An 18,071-nucleotide genomic window follows, 5' to 3' on the forward strand; every position below is an offset into this window, starting at 1 on the left:
ACATATTCTTGCTATTTCCATGCATTGCACAAGTGGCAAGGATCTTCACTCTGACAGATTTGTCTCCCACTGAGGTAAATATAAGATGTGTGTCAATCAAAGACAGCCTATAAGTATTTGGCTGACTCTTCTGAGCAGATTTCAATTTTAAGGTAAGCAGTCCACTGCACTCCACCTAATGGGGGAGGGAGAGGCTACATTGTCTACCACATAGATGAGAATCGAATTTGAACTCACAAAAACTAAGTATAAATGTGGGTTTCACAGAGCAAAATAGGCAAGACACCCTTTAAGTGTTTGCTCATGTGGACACGCAAAATGTAGGCATGCAAAAAAGGAGAAGAGCTGGAGGCTTGATGGAAATAAGGTCTTCCTTATGCTGCATGGTTTCAATATAAGGTAGCTGAACATTCCATTTTAAGTCAAACTGTCTTTGATTTTTTTCTTCTTTTTCTCTATCATTTATGTTATTTTTGTTACATAGTCTTTTTGTGGTTTAATATGAAAGGGATTAGCTCAAACAGTCAGCAGTTTGTGCACATACTCCAAGGAGGCAAAATTTGTCATGGTGACATCAAACTGCTAACACAAACAGATCTATTATCCTTTCTTTCTTGCTCGGTAAGACAGCTGCCCTCAAGGTATTAGCCTCTGAGCCTCTGTGATAAATCACTGAAGTATAGAAAACCTGATTATCCGAATAGAGCTGGAGTAGAGGATGTCATTCAAACGCACAACAACATGGAAGAACATCCATGAGGCTTACAATGAAAGATTTTTGATATAATTAAGTAGTTAACAAAAATTTATTGCAAGAGATAGTTTGTCACTAGATTTACAGTTTCAGAGAACATAATACAAAACATAGTGCATCAGCTTTGTCTAAACATTAAATAGGTGCAAATACACAAAGATAAAAAACAAAAAGTGAATACTTTACAACATAAGTTACAGACTATAAATATATTTTACACACATTATACATATTCTAAGACATGATTTGCACTTATATATATAGTTCATAGTAGTATCAGACTATTCAGTGCTTTAATTATAGTATAGGTCTGAATTTTACATGAATATTTGCATCATTATACTTACAGTAAATCCTTCCAAATGAATGAGAGTTTTTAACCTGTTTATTTCACTAACTCACAGAACTGCTTTGCAGAGCTGAGGAGATTGTAGAAATAGCAAGTTCGTTTATTTGAAGGCTCCTTTTTGCCATTGCTGCTGCTAGAAATCTGTCCTAAAAGAGGGGCTGCAGTGGAATGACAGCTGGATGTGGTGACAGCAGGGAAGGAAACACCGTGTGCGGCAGAGGGGGAAAAGTCAGGTGAGCTGGATGGAGGACTGAAGTCGGAATCAGTGGCAAATGCGGTGGAGCAACAAAAGTTGCATGGCCTCCTGGACAAAGTCTAGGTCCTACTGACAGATGAGGTAAAGGTGTTCTGGAAAGAGCGGGGACCTGTGAGAGGAACTGCTGGTGGGGCTGAAGAACCTTAAATGTACTTGCCGCAGCTGCGGCTGCAGCCACATGCTGCTGTAAAACAGTGTGATGAATTGTGGTCACAGAGGTAGAACACAGTGGCTGCTGCAAAGGTAAGGGCAAAGGAGAACTCGGGGGCTGGGCTGCCGTAGGAGGAAAGGTAAATTTCACTTTGTTAGCCAGCATATTTTGCTGCATGATCTGCTGATATGCTTCGGACTGGAGGTCTTTGAATTTCTCATGATTATCTGGAGGAAATACCAATGCCTGATCTGGCAGTGTGAAGGGGGCAATTAACTGCTCAGTAGTTAAAAAGGTATGACTGTTTATATGTGCTTCTTTGAATGGCAAAGGTGGTGGGCTGTTAAATATGCTGGAATTACACCGTACCCATTCACTAGTCACCTCATTAATTTTCTCATGTGGTACAGACTCAGCCAATTCATAGTGGCAAAGAAATGATTTAGGAAAAACTTGTTCCAAATTTCTATTGGTGATGGGCACTTTATAAGGAGCTTGATTTTCATGATTGTTCACATTTTCATTTTTCTTTTCATCTTCCAGAACGTCCTCTGTGGATGCAGTTGCTGGAACATTGTGCTCAGGAACAGAAATAGCCGAATGTGTGACAACTTCCGAAAACGTCCTCGAAGGGTTCTCCACTGCTGAACACTCTGCCAATTTGTCTTTTTCCTGCAAATGTGAACTATCCGTTTGTGGACATGACTTGTTTTCCACTGGCTGCATTGTTTCATCTGTATTTTTTCCATGAACAACTTCGGGATCCATATTAGTTTGCTCTATATTGTCTTGAATCAACAATTCTCCCAAAATATTTAATGTAGAATTTGTAGAATTTTCTTCCAAAGGTCTGGAGGTCTCACTTCTTGCATCCTTGTCAATAAATACATGATGTATTCTGGTTTTCCTCCTCCTGCGTTTCCCTTTTGCCTTGTGATGTGCAGCTACAGTACTCGCTTGCCTTAAATATTCTTCTGCTAAAAATGTCTGTCTGTACAAACTTCCATCTGATGAATAGGAATAGGTATGCTGTCTTCGTTTTCCATGGGATTTTTCAGGTTCATCTGTCAGAAAACTGTAACCCCTCTTTATGGACTGATTTTGATTCAGACTCTTCTCCTCACTGCAATGTCCTAAGCATTTATGCTCTGGACTACAGCTTGATCTTCTGACTTTCCAGTTACAAAATGCTCTAGAGTACATTAAGTTATGTCTTCTGGAACTCAGAGATAGTTGTTTTGATTGTCTCTGAGAGCTTGCTTTCCTCTTCCTGTGGTTAGAATCAGTGCTGTGGTTACTATTTTTTACATTCCAAATCTCACATGAGCCTCTGTCCCCACATACATGAGCTGATGCAGCTATGGTTCTTTTATGACTTTCGTTTTCAAAGCCAAGTTTTTGATATGACTGTTGTACCTCATCTGTAGTTGACCAGATAGTCCCTGCATCATATCTGCACTTCTCTGGATTATTTTGAAGGTGCTGATGTTTATTTTCTTCTACATAATTAATTTCCTGTTCAGGCACTGAGAAAATCTTCATTTCTGCCTTTGCTGTTTCCCGACAATGATGATGATGATGGCAATGACATAGTTTTCTTCTCCTTTTCCGTTTTCTATTTTTGCAAAGCCATCTCACATGACCTTCTTTGATCCGGACTTTGTTATGTTTCTCATCTATCACAGTGTTTTGTCGTAAATGATTTTTAGAAATGTGACACTTTTCTATTTTTCTAATCCTGAATGACTCATCTAAGCACATTTTATCTTGATTTTTTGCAAGATCACAATTTCTGATGAGGGAAACATCACTTATAAGAGGTATTGTATAGTTGCACACACTTTTATTCATTTCTGTTTCATAATCACCACATTCTGAAGTGGATTTATTTGTAAAATCTAAGACTAGGCTATGGTTGGATTCAGTTTTATGGTGAGAATGAGGTATGTTTGGCTGATGCTTGGGCTTTTCTTGGCTGTCACTTGCTTTTGATGACTTGAAGTCAAAATATAAAGGATTACAGCTATAAGAAATTGATGGGCCTGTATTTGTGTAAATTAACATTTCCGTTGGCCACTGAAGTATATTTGATCCATGTTTGCTAAGAACAGGAACAAATGGTTCAGAGGGTCTCTTGCGTGTCTCTGATTTGCTTTGTGGGGTTCTGTTATCTTCTTCATAATTTGATGAAATTAATGCATCAGCCCCAAGTTGTTTTATTTCAGTTTCAGTTGTGGATGAATCACTGTTCCTGTCTTTATCATTTTCCCCTGTAATATCTTGCAGAGATAAACAATCCTCCATAGCAGTCTGAGCAAGAGATCTGTTTCCCAGCAGTTCATAACTGTTACATTCTAAGGGCAGTACATGATTACTGGTCACACCTGCGGATAGTGTTTGATCCGGTAAATCTGTTGTACTTACATCAGTATTGTAGCCACTCAAGTCAGAAGACACAGGGTTTTTTGAATGCGAAGCATCACCCTCTAGCATTCTGTTTTCTTTACTGACTGGTTGCTTTGACTCCTGAGTTTCAGGAGCTTCCTCTGTCTCAGTGCATTTTTCCACCAGTGGGTAAAAGCAGTTATGTTTCTCCTCAGGGCACAGAACTATTTCTGCCGATGGAGACTGAAGATTACAAGCTCCTGGAACAAATCTACTTTTTCTGCTAAAACCATGCTCAATAGATGTTTCATCATTATATTCATAGAAAACAGCAGCTGAAGACTCCAGTTTGACTACTGCTTTCTTAGGGAAAGCAAAAGAGAACCCAACTTTATGTCCTTGAGCTCCTTGAACTTGATCTCCAAATTTATTAGTGTCAGATTTATTACCACATGCATTTTCAGCAGTGGAAGAAATAACAGAAGCAACATCTTTAGAATTCTGTGCACTGTGCGTTAATGTGCAGCTGAAATCTTGTATATTAGCAGAGTCTATGGCAGCACTTTGTGTGATATCATTGAAATTATCACTCACAGTTACTGTAGTGGATTTGAACATGGGGCCACTTCCAGGAGCACTAGAAAGGAAAACAAAACTCGGCATGAGTACATTTCGAAGAAATGCAGATATTAGTACTATATTCCTGCTAGAGAAACTTGTGTTACATTGGTAGCTGAAAGTTTTTTAAGGAAACAGGAAGACTCTATAGAGTCTTTTTGGAATATTGAAAAAGTCATTATGTTTTAGTAAGATCAGTTGGACTAGTTAAAAGAAGCGAGTAAACATTGTACCCAGAACTCCTTCATGTGAGGTTATAAAATGCTAATATTCTTATAAGGTAGTTCATTTTTCCTAGCTGGCCTAAGAAAAGACTATCTTTCTCTAGAAATCTTGCTTCTCCCTATAGACCATCATGGTTTCAACACTACTACTACAAATAGTTGAGGTTTTAAACTTCTTTGGTCTGCAAAATATACTAAAACAGACACCATCTCATAGATTATCTCCCTCTTAGTCATAATCTGAGCAACTGCTTCTCCACCTCCAGGCAATCACCCCATCAACTCCCTTCTTATTTGTGTTCACAAATGTAACTGTAGCAATCTCAGCAATTTCTTTCATGGAAAAATAATTTCAGGAAAGTAGTTCAGCTGACAGTAGCGCAATAAGTGATTCATCCTTCTTGAGAAAAAATTTATCACTGTCTACTTCTGTTCTTCGTTTCATGTCCTCTTCCCATCTGTTCTATTTGACTTAATAGGAAGCAAGAAGAGGAGCCAAAATTATTCAAGCTGCCAGTTTTCCAGGATCCGCAAAAAAACACTCAACATTAGGAGTAACGGAACTTTCTATGTTACAAAAAATTTTTTTGTTGTTTCAACCACATTTTCTATATTTTATAGTGCACAATAATACTGGATGATGGGTCATGGGAAAATCTTGCAAATGTAGTTCACGACAGAGAAGTAATGAGTTAAAGAATGACAAATTTAATCTATTGGATCTAGAAATTAAGGTAGAGATTTTGCGAGAAAGGACTTCCTCATAAGAAGTCCTCCATTTTCCAGTCCTGCATAAATTGAAAATATTAAAAAAAAACCCTCTCTAACAAAATAAAATGTTGACTTCTTCTATAAACCCAACTTAAAAAATGCTATTTTAAAAAAATTCTGTGTGTCTGTTTATATCACACTTCTGAGGACACAAAGTAGTAGTAGAAAGCAATTATGAAATAGAGAAATAAAACTCAGAAACAATTTCTCCTTCAGAAAATAGAAGGACATTTATAAAATAACAGAAACGACAACAACAAAATCTGTGTTTCACTAATGTCAAAAAAGAGGAACAATACATCATTCCTGAAATTTACCAAATTCAGATATTGAAGTATATTTCAGGGGATAATATCTAAAGCTGAGAACAAAAAAATCATGATCCTCAGTTATTAAATTTGGAAAGTTAAAGCACTGATAGAGCGAAAGAATCTCTACATCACTTATCATAAACAGATAAAAAAGTAAAAAATAGATGTTATGTTGCTCATGCCAAACAGACCTCTCAAAATTCATGTCATGTCCACCTGTTTAGAGAGACTTTGTTTCCGTATGTTGCCCAGCATACAAATTATGGACACTATCACTGAAACAGAAATACAAGTCTTATGGTCTGACTTCTCTGCTAGTTCATCTGGTAAGATGAAGCCTGGATAAAAAGAAAATATTTGCTTTTGAGCAGCTACTTTTGTTGATCATCTGAGCACCTACAGGTTTTTTTCCCGAGACTCCATTGTGCAAAGTTAACCTGATACAAATATTTTCAGTGCCTTGTAAGTGTATCATATTTTAGTAAGAATACGGTCACAACCAGCCAGCTCAACATTAACTTCAGTGGTATGCCTAGATTCAACAGTAAAATATATGACTAGTGAGGAGTCACTCTTGCAATGAGAAGTAAACACTCTGTTGAGCTGGGAAAAGGAGCACTTATCTTTTAATATAAAACATCCAGTTATTGAAATTTAAAACTAGATTTTTGGATGCTTTCCCAGGCAAGCCGTTTGAAAACTAAATCACAGAGATCTGTTACATCTTAGAAAGACAGACTGTATTCCTCACCTCATCAATGAAGTAGTGTCAGCCTTCGAATGCATGACCTAGTTCACTAAGCTTTCAACCAGTGTGCCTGCCTGGTTTTATGAAATATATATGAAACAATCTTTTTCTAAAACTAAAAATACACGTCATTTTTAGCTCTACTGAAAACTAACGTTAAACATTTATTTCTTCACATAGGGTGAATCAAATTACTGTATGCATACTGCTTCAGAAACGCCATAAAAATGTGTGCTTGGCTCCAGCTGAGGATTCTAACAGCCATGTGTCCCAGAGCATCAGCTAATAGTTCAGGGATTATTTAAAAGTATTTTCTACATTTCTGTAGCTATTCACTTACCAGGCTGTCTCTTTCCTTAGCTCAGCTAACTTGTGCAAACGTTGAAGGGCCTTTTCCTGTTTTCTTTCATCTTTTCTTGACTTAGAAGCTACATTTCGAGCAAACTCCCTCTGTTTCAACTCCTTGAGTCTCTATGAGAAATAATCACACACACAGAAGAAAGGAATGATAAACATTTATAATCAGAGTTATTTTCTGGTAAGCACTCACAATGAGAGCTGTTTTCCAACTTAAACAAAGTGATCCATTCAATAAATGTATATATTTCAAGTGAATTACCAACATTTACCATAGAAGTAACATAGATAATTTTTACTGTAGCTTTTGTGATTGACCAGTCTCAGTAGGACTAGGACTAGGTTCATCCAGAATTTTGCTCATGACTGTTAGCTTCCATTCCGTCTTTTCCCATAAGCATTCCACAGACTTATTTCTCTTTGACGTAGTAATAAATAATGAGACCAGGCCTTAAGCAAACGAGCCTATATATGCAGACAACCACCAAGAGTCTAGTCCTCAAATGACTTCACTCTTCTAGACTTCAGATAGCAGACATTCTTCAAAAGACGCTCTCCAGTCTTCACATAAAGCATCCTCAGACTTCACCAGACCTGGCAGGTATAATATTGCATTACATAGCGAGGAAAGCTTTGTTCATGTTGAACTAATGGCCAATATGGATGGTATGTGCTGTGTTACTCTAACTGCCACCCCTCCAACCCACCTCATATTTTTGATTCTCATTTAAGAGAAGTTCAATATTGACACTGGACAATACCAAGCAGGACTGAATACAACATGCTCCTAAGTAAAGGGTAAAGAACACTACTGAAATTAATGACTTCCTGTGATTTATATATCCTGTTATACTCTAGAAGGCACTGGAACAGGAAGAAAAGCAACAAATTAATCACTTAGGTGGGAAAAGACTTCTGGAGACCATCTGTTCAAAGCAGGTCTAATTAAAGCAGGTTGCTCAGGGCCTTATTCAGTTGAGTTTTGAACACTCTTCTTGATGGTACTCTGCTGGACTTGTTCCAGTATGGCAGTATCTTTCTTGCCCCAATCAACACAGTACTTCAGATGCAGTTTCACAAGGGTTGAATAGAAGGAATCACTCTCCTAGAACTGCTGGCTACACCCTTGCTAATATAGCCCAGTATGCTGTTTATCTTCTTTGCCACAGGGGCACACACTGCTGACTCACATTCAACTTGTTGTCCACCAGGACCCTAAGGTCTTTTTCTGCAAAGCTGCTTTGTAGCCAGTCAACCCCCCCCAGCCTGTACTGCTTCCTCCATGGGGCTATTCTGTATTCTGCCACTGCCAAATTTCATGAGATTCCTGTCAGCCCTTTTCTCCAGCCTGCTAAGTCCCCCTGAACCTGCCCTGCCCTCCAGTGTATCAGCTTCATATCATCTGCAAACCTGTCCTGCCATCTAGGTCAGTAATAAAGACATTAAACAGTACTGGCCCCAGTATGAATCCACAAGGGCCTTAATGGCCAGATAAGTCTAATATTTTGAAATTGAGAGATTTTCCCTTTGAAGGAGTTTCTGTTTCTTGCTTGCATTGGTGTTCTTCTCTGATTCTACAGTTAAACAGATACTGAAGTTTGATCCAGTATCTCATTTGACTTCACGTCCAGCCTGTTCTTCAGGTAAGATTAACATGTACAGCTCTAATTCCCCACATAGAAAACTAATATTGTTTTCTTTCTATCACAGAAGTACACAGAGACCTTCCAAATCCTTCACATCAGTAAAAAGTGTTTCCATAGGTCCAAAAACTCATCTGAATGTTGTCCAGCTGCTCAGTGTGTCCCTGATATGGGTAATAGTCTCAAGGACATATTTTTATAAGAACCTTATCTCATGAGTTTGGGAAGAACCTGATAACTTGCCACTCTTTTTGTGTAAGAGGCCTAATGGCAGGTCATGATCAGTGGCTATTTGATCATGGAAAAGCAATAATTCTAGCTTTGTATCATTCAAGGTGTACTGAGATCTAGCCTTACCATTGGTGAAACATATGAGGTAGACACGTAACAGAGTTTGCTGAACTCTATAAACACTGCTCTTCTGTTATTGCTCTTTCTCATTTTTTTAGTGTGCCCCTTTTGACCAATTTTTTCCTATTGACAGAAAAATATTCCTCATACAACAACCTCATTCATTTATGCACAGAATGACACCTCTCATCAGCCTAATCAGCCATTATTTGTTTAGCACATACAAGTTCTGGTACAGAAGAATTGTTTACTATTTTTAAGCGATCAAATTGTTCTGCTTGATTGTTATAAGTAGGTGTCAGTGTGTAAGACAGAAGAGTCTGGAAGAAGTTTCATTTGCACAGCCTTCTTGTTGGACTGTCTGTTTTTCCTTCTGGAACTATTTGTGTTTCTCTTCTGTCAGCTGTCCTGTCAAATGAAAGGTCCTTTCTTCAGTGAGGAGTGGTACTGAATATAATTGTTCTAAGTATAACAGGAACTAGTTATGCAATGGGATTTTTTTTTTACAACTAATATCTGAATCTTCTTCATGGAGAGCTTTAATGATTCATACAAATTATATCTAGGTAACATCCCCTTGCTTTATTCAGCAAATACATATATACTGAGTGGAAGTATTCTTAGTTGTAAAGAATGAAACACGTAGCTGGTGCAAGGGGGTTTCAGGCCTGATTAGGCATTTCCAAACATATTTTTTCCTATTTATAAAAGCTCATCTAAGTGGGAAAATGTGTCCCTATATTACTCTTTTTGGATATTGTAGTTATTTTCTATTTGTCTTTATCTAGTCACTGGATAAATTCTTACCTGAATTCCTGTACTGCACTTAGTCATGCTAGTGATAACTAGCACTGCATTTATGTTGCACTATATTTGTATTTTGTAGTTTTTGTTTGTGAATGTTCTGTAAGTAAAAACAAAATATTATCCAAATACATGAAAAATATCTTAGCTCCATGCATTTTGAATATCATTAGGCCCAGCTAAAGTTGGTCAAAGTAAACAGGAGCAATAAAGTGTGCCTTATTCTTAAAAAGAATCTTTTTTTTTAAACTTTTTATGCCTTTCCATGTGACACAACTATTCATTAATGCTAACTTCAATAGTTTAATGCCTATTGTTTTTTCTGTGTGCTTCCATGGATCAGTATGCAAATAATTAGCAGGCAGTCATATGGTATTTAAATACAATTCCCTCATATATTTTGTTCTGTTTATGAACCAGCTTAAAATGTTTAAGTCCTAGGAAGTACAGAGTTCAACAAAAAGTTCACAATGAATAATTAAATGAGATTCCTTAAAAGAACTAAATGCCTCATTCACCATTGTCCTGCATCATTACTATGATACACTGTACTGCCACTTAGAATATGCAGAGCACAGATCAAAGTCTTTTTCAGACAACTTCACAAAGTACTGAGCAATGGGAAGTCTGGCCCTAATTCTCCAGTCTTACAATGGGATCCTGCAAGAAGGTCACCTGTGCTCACACGGAAGCTAAATTACTTTAATGAATCTAAATGTAAAACTAAGCCCGAAGCAAAAGCATTCCACCTACTTAGACAGAACTCAGCTGGGAATCTTTTTGCACATCCATTTAATCATGTTGAACTGAGGTGTGTAAGTCCAGGTGAACAGGAAGACCTTATTAGCTCATATACCCTATGCACCAATGAAACTATACACGAGAACGACACATGAGGAACAAATTCACATCTCTGCATCTCACTCAAAGGAATCCAGCTCAGGGTCTCCATGTGGAAGATACCAATATACAAATCAAAGAAATCCTAAATTGATTTTCAAAGGGAAGCCAATTCTGGTAACTTCACCCTTGTCCTCCTCATTTCCCCATTTATCACATTAGGCAGTTCTTTTCAGAATGCCGCTTTTCAGAAAGCTTAGGCTGAGTTTCCTAAATCTTTCCCTGCATTTTAAAAGGAACCACAGTGCCTAATTCACAAACACAGATCTTGCTGTGGGAGCCAGGTGCCAAAAGACCTTTGTGGATCAAAGCCTCTCTAAAGCAAAGACATTACTGCATTAAGTGTACTTCTTACATCATCATTACAAGTCTTCTACTACTCTGCAAAATTGTGGGCTTTTTTTAAATTCAAGATTAAGCACTTGTAACAATAATGTTTCAAATTAATAGGTCTTAAAAACATGGAGAAGGCGTTAATTAATAAATATGCCCAGGCTGGTGAAAACATGTAAAGGCTGAAGAGTGAAACACAGTGTACCTGAATACTATGCTAACAAGTGATAAAATGAGAAAACAGCAAAAGGAACTATGTTACAAAACCAGCCTCAAATAAAACATTTGATACTTTAAAACGTATAATTTGATGTTAACAGAACTGACCCTGAAGAACAAAGGGTCAGATAACATCACTGGAAACCAGTGAGACCTTAACAAAGCTTATAAAACTGAAGGGGAAATTTTAGCAAGCACCAGGACTGATTCAGGCTCTCTCAGCAGCATTAGTATCCTACACAAAAAACAAAGACATTCTCCCCACAACAAAAACCCCAACTAAGGACTGCTTATTCAGAGATGCCCTCATAACCTCCACCTGAGCAAAGCTTATCTCACTAGTCTAGGAACAACTTTGACACAGTCACAAAGCAATGGGAACAGTGTTTGTAGTGGCAGGAGTCAGAAAGGTGCTTATCAGGGGATTTCAGCAAAATGCAGCCCAGATATTATTATGCTAATTTGCTTTTGACCTTAAGTTCATTATTAAATTATGTGGACTTTTAATGATGTGGACAATATGTAGACCATACCATAAATTCATTTTCTGGTCAATGGAGGTATAAAATTACAAATCTTAATAGCCATGACATCAAATTTTGCTTCTTCCTTGTCTTTTTATTTTACATAAAATCAGGAAAAATGACAGTATTCCCAGCAGTCATTGAATCATCCCTCCAAAATTTACACTATTGTTAGCTTTTAAAATCAACTCACTGAAATGAAACTTCCTTTTCTTGCCCCCTAACTATGAAATATTCTGTAAGCCTCAGCCCAAATAGCATAAAGAGGTTGCTATAGATCTCATATCAGGCATGTTTCATTCCCTCAAATGACACTGGAATCTATCAGCACTCTGAGAATGTAATTTAAGCTCCTGCTTCTGAACCAAACCTAGTTGAAAGGGGAAAATTGTAAACAAGGGTTTGCTAATTCCATCTCATGTGGAATATCCTTTTCAGAACCAAAACACAGTTTGATGATCACATAAACGTAGAGCTCAAAAAGACTGTACCCTACAAAAACAAGAAAAGGATTAAATATGAATGTTTCTTAGCTCTTGGTGATTATTCTAGATAATTCCCCTTTCTCTGATTAATACATGACTGCTCTCCATAACTCCCTGTTAACTGAGATGGCTTATCGCATCTTTATATGAATTATGGTAGGACAAACAGAGTTGACAACATGCTCATTACATAAATACTTGTGACACCAAACCATATTAGTATCCTTTTTCAAAGAGGATTGAGCTTAATCAGGTTTAAATAACTGAATAGAGGAGAGTTCTCATAACCCCTGTAAACACTCAAACAGGGAATGATATGTGCCTTTTAAAACAAAGCATTACTTAGTAAGATGTAAAATACACCTACTTTCATTCTGTCTTTGGGGATTTGCGTGGGTTTATCTCTTACTGTCATGCAGCTGGAGACCCTCTCACTTTAGTGAGCACAACACAGCAGCATCTCTTGCACTGTGGCCTGCAATTCTACATATTTTTCACAATCACCTTTCATATTATTAAAAAAAAAAAAAAAAAAAAATTGCTCCTGTTGTAAAGATTGCAGGAACAATTAAAGCACCAAGGAAATACTAACAAAAAAATTTATATTATTAGTGTTATAAGCCTTCCCTAGCAGAAATTAAGTGAGAAAAGTTATTTCAACAGAAAGGAGAAACAGCAAGATCTCTCAATGAAGTGAGTAATTCAACCACAGAAACAAAGTAGGTTAAGGAGGAAACTAATAGACAATCAATTTTTTTCATGCTTCCAGTATTAAATTAATCCCTATAATACATTCCTGCAATTGAAGAGGAGCTAAGAGGAAATCTAACAGCAGCCTATAACCATTTAAAGGGAGTTACAAAGCAGATGGAGCCAAATTCTTCTTGATAGTGGCTAGGAAAACTTCTTTGCTAGGGTAGTGTGGCACCGGAACATGTTACCCAGAGGGTCTGTGGCATCTCCAACCTTGCAGATATTCAAGACTTGGCTCAAGAAAGCAACACCTGATGATCTAGTCTTGGTAAGCAGGCAGCTGAGCTGAGGTTGGGCCCCCCAGAGATTCCTTTCAAACAACATTTTTATGATTTCTATCTTATACAGTGAATTATCTCATCTTCTCATTTGATCAATGGATGAGTTACTTTAACACTGATCATTTACTTTGTTTTTTAGAAGTCTGATAAATCTATTTGGTCTATTGCTGACTTGTGAATAATTTTCAGTTTGTTGCAAATTATATGCTGCTTCCAATTGCCTCTGCCTATGGCTATATATATCTCACTTTAAGCTATAAAACTTAAACCCTACCTTAAAAATTGAGAGGGGTCCACAAATTTGCAACAGACCACATTTTATGTGTTCAGATATTAAGACCTCCAGATGACAAAGAACATTCTTTTGTGAACAATCCTTTCCTCTTCTATTTCCACCACAAACTACAGCCATATCCTCCTGATGGTCTTTTAATATTAGAAGAAATCTAAAACATACAAATATAGGTAAATGCAGGAATTTAAAATAACAAGTCCTTGGAGTCCACACTATCACTGAATATGTGGATTCAGTTGATGTGAAACTGTGCTCTTTTTCTAGTGCCGTCACAAGCATCAACGCCAAACTCTCAGTAGCAACTGGGGATTAAATAAGAGGAAGGGAAGGTTGGGAGTGTTTTGTGTGCTTGTCATAGGCCAGAAAGGAGGCTGGTAATCAGAAGTTTTATTTGCAAGTAAGCAAAAACTTTCACTCACTGTTTCTGCTGGGCAAGAGAAGGAGATTAAAGAAAAGGGGGATAGAAGAGACAGGAACGTTCATTTCTAACAGCCAAATAATTAATGCACTTAAACAGCAACAAATAGCAAGTTTCAAGGAAACTACAGACCTTAGTCTATAGGTACCATTTTTGATTTTGAGAGTGGATTAAACTGTCTGTGACTAATAGTGACATTCTGATCTGTTAGTGCAACACAGTATTTATTCTACCCTTCTTGTTTCCCTCAGGAACATATACAACAACAGCTTAATTATAGAACACTTTTGAAATTCTTTGTGATTTGGGGGATGTAAATAGCTTTAATTTTAAAATGAATTGATTCACTGTAAATGTTCACAAATAAAAAGTGGCTCATGAGCACATTCAAGAAATACATAGTAGTCCAGTTTGTTGTATAGTCTGCAAAAAAAGAACTGTTGAACTAGCTCTTACATTCAAATCTTATACACAAAATTTATATTAATTACTATATATATTGTGTTATACATCTCAAAATTCACATTGATCCTTTTTACTCTTGTAATACATCTATTGTTTACTGAAAGGAACTGCTAGATCTTAACTCAGGACAGGAATAAACTGAACAACACTGTTCTGAAATTCTTTTATCAAGAGAAATGATTAGCTTTTGAGTCTACTTCACACTCCTCTATGAAGTATCTCTCATTAAATTGTCTTGAGTTCAGTTAGATTTCCCTATGTAAGCTCACAGGAAATATAAATGAAATCTGAGCTTAAAATGAAAAGCAAATGCAAATAAAAACTTTTGAAAATCATGAACAAATCAGAACATGAAATATTTTGGAATACTCTAATATATATGAAGGCTAGTAACCTTTGATGAAGATCTTACTAATTACTATTGATTAGGTCATTGCAAAAGATATACCATGGAACAACAGAAGAAAAAATAGACTTTCTTTCTTTACTTTCTATTCCTTTTAATGTTTATCCTTGAGAAAGTATCCACAAGAAACTAACACGTACTTCACTATGTAATGATTAATGTCCTTTCTAGCATAATAAGTCTTATGTTTAATTTAACATCATTCTGGCGTTTGAATGTCTACTCGCTTACTGTATGCCCTCTTGCAGGATTCAGATAGCATTATGGCTTGCACTAGAACAAGACCCCAGGATTTTGGCAAGTAACAGTTTCTGGAGCATAAATTAAGATTTTTGTAGTTTTTGTTTTAAGTTAACTATGTTATCTGGAGCTGACTAAATAGCCCCAGCTTTACCATTGTGCAAAAACATTGTTTTAAATGTGCAGAACTGCTGACTGTTGCATACTGAATATTTTACCAAGATAGCCAGTAACCATGTGTATAAGAACAGTCTGATCGTGTTGCAAGCTTTAGGATATTTTTTGTTAGCTTCAGCAAAAATCAGCAGAGTACTTCATAAATATTAAGGCCAAGACCAAAGAAAACAGCATAAAACCACAGAATTAGCATCTTGCCTATCAAATTAATTTAAATAGATAATGAAAAGCTCAGAATGCTGAAACACATCTGTACATCTCAAAAGTGGTTACATATGCTAGCCCATGATTTTAAAGGTATTTAATTTAATAACTCTAGGCCTATTTCTGCTTCTCTTTAAGTCAGTAGAGAAACACCTGCTGTTTTCAGGGAGAGCCAACTTTTTAAATTAAATGTGGGAATTTTCAGTAACAGTCAAAGGAACTTCTTCAGTCACAAAGATTAAAGACAAAGTAGGTACATGTCACTTCTTTATGGATCACTTTACCTTTTCACTCACTTCTGCACCCTTTGGGATTCTAATTTAAAATGCATATGCAACAGATCATTTTAAATCCTGTTAAGAAATGGTTATGTTTAGCACAGTTAGAGAGAGCGGCTAAGTTGCGGACTTGACTCCACACATTTCAGAAAATGTAGGGCTGCACTAAATGTGGGGCTGCCCTCACAGGCAACAGCTTGTCCTTGCTTCCTCTTAATGGCAAGTGGAGTGACTTCATATACAGCATGGATTATTTCAGACATGGTGTGTCATTCACTGATTCCACAGAATTATCCACTACCCTCCCTTCACTCCACCAGTGAAATTAAGCATTCAGAATATTCCTTCTAAGCATATATAATATTTTCAAGTTCTGACAGTTCTGCTGTGACCAGAATACTGATTCAGTCAGCCACTGCCTCTTAATATTTTGAGGTGGACACTGGTCACTGAGTGCTAAATGCTGATGACTGTTTCATTCCCTGGCCAGTTACAATCCGCCATGCATAACAAGAGCTCCACAACATCCCATCTAAACTCTATTGGTAAAGCTTTAAGCTGGTGGAAAAATTCCCATCTGAACACCATTCATCTTCCAAAAATCATTTCACAGGAACCATGGCTTCTTCACTCAGAACTCCTAGGCTAATCTGGTTTCAGCCTCTTCAGTAACTGACAGTTTAGGAAAGACTGCCACAGGGACTGAAATGAACCTAACAAACCTCAAAAATTTCCAGTCTTTACAATGTGTACAATAACTGAAAATGAGGAACGAATATTTATGGTCAGGTCCACTACAGGATTTTTTTCCATAATCCTTGAAGGATACTCTAATAACTGTGATGGGCTGAAGCAGATACAAGAATTCGTTCTAAGCGAGCTCTTTATTTTAACTCTCTGTCAGAGTGAAAGCACAATCACATTTTTATATTGGTTATATATTGGACCACTGAGGCGTTCAAAGCCTTTGTTCAGGAATTGCTTCTCAGCAGCAGGGTCTGGTCCTTGCCAGAGACTTTTGTCTCAGGACCATGACAAGCTTCTTCCAATAATATATAAATCTGACTAATGATACACAGCAAACAGAGAAGAACAGGCCTTTGCAAATGTTGACACATATCTCATAGCCTGGGCTATCTGACACAGGCAAAATTTAAGTTACTTTTTAAGCCAATTTTTAATATTATTCATACAGAGTCCCACGAGAAAAATACAAGATTAAGGAAAAAGAATTATTAAATATTAAGATTGCATATTGTAAAACAAAATTAAATAATAATGTTGTTTGACTTATGCTTTCATTATCACCAATCCAGTTGAAGTATGTTGTAAAGTAACTTTGATAACATACCAGTGACATCACTGTAAATAGGAGATATTGGTAGCGAGTGGTTACAAGAGCATTGCCTGTGTTTGTATGTGTCTGTACTTACATATGTCTTCTAGTGCATCATTGTTGTTGCAGAGTGAACTATTAATAACCCTAGAGCAACGATATACGTGTGACCAGGTTGTGCTAATAAAACAGTACTTAAGATATCAGTAAGGCAAAGCTTGAGGCTACTGAAGGAAAACAGGATTTTAAGATGGACCCCTGAAAGTACTAGCACATGATCATAGCAGAAGCCTTGAAAGTACAAGCACGGGATGAAACTAGGGGCCCCAGGGCTATAAACAGCTCACCAATGGTCAATTACTGCTTGTCAATGTAACTTTGGAACGTGGATAAAACTGGGTTTAGGGATAAAAAGAGAACAAAGTAGTATCCAACACTTTTAAAAAAAATACTGTATATAGCAAATGTGGCTATCATATGCAACTGTGAACCACCAAAGAAAGAGCAAGTGGTTTGTGTCAGCAAGTGTATAAAAATGACCCCAAACAGACGCTGGAGTGAGGAGGAAGAAACCATCAACATGAACATTACCCTCTTCCTGGTGAAGAGGAGAAAGAAAACATCAATATCAACATCATACTCCACATGAAGAACTCATGATGCTGACAACTCGTGATGAACCTCCCTTTTCTTCTTAAGGAGCACTGGAGGAGGACCATAACACCAGAAGAGGGTTAAACACTGGAAAGTTTGGGTATATCTGTTGCAACTGAATCACTATTGGGAATGAGCTGTAATAATTGGATAATTTGAACTGTAGATGTTAGTATTATTGTAATTGGCCTAATAATATTTCTTTCATTAGACTGCTAGACTAATGAAAGACTTTAACTAGACTAGCAACAAATTCTTGGCTTTGCCTGTAAGGTGTGTTTCTTTAATCCATGTAACTGCAAAAGGTGTTTGGCCAGGTACCTGAACATTGAAAACTGGCTGCTACTTTGGATGAACAAGTGATAATCAACATAGCAGATC

The 18,071-nt window shown here is 37.0% G+C and overlaps 1 protein-coding gene across 1 annotated transcript in view; it reads right to left on the bottom strand.

Annotated features, from left to right (window-relative positions):
* Nucleotides 1-823: 823 nt before the first annotated feature.
* ZNF804A (zinc finger protein 804A) overlaps nt 824-18,071 on the bottom strand; it is a 169,102-nt gene continuing 151,854 nt past the window's right edge. Inside the window, exons 3-4 of the mRNA XM_013960496.2 lie at nt 6,908-7,038; nt 824-4,532 (exon numbers count right to left, since the gene is read on the bottom strand). Of these exons, the coding sequence (XP_013815950.2) occupies nt 1,250-4,532; nt 6,908-7,038 (3,414 nt within the window). The 3' untranslated portion in view covers nt 824-1,249. The remainder of the gene's footprint in view (nt 4,533-6,907; nt 7,039-18,071) is intronic.

Source organism: Apteryx mantelli, chromosome 6, assembly GCF_036417845.1.
Source record: "Apteryx mantelli isolate bAptMan1 chromosome 6, bAptMan1.hap1, whole genome shotgun sequence".
Lineage (NCBI taxonomy): Eukaryota > Metazoa > Chordata > Aves > Apterygiformes > Apterygidae > Apteryx > Apteryx mantelli.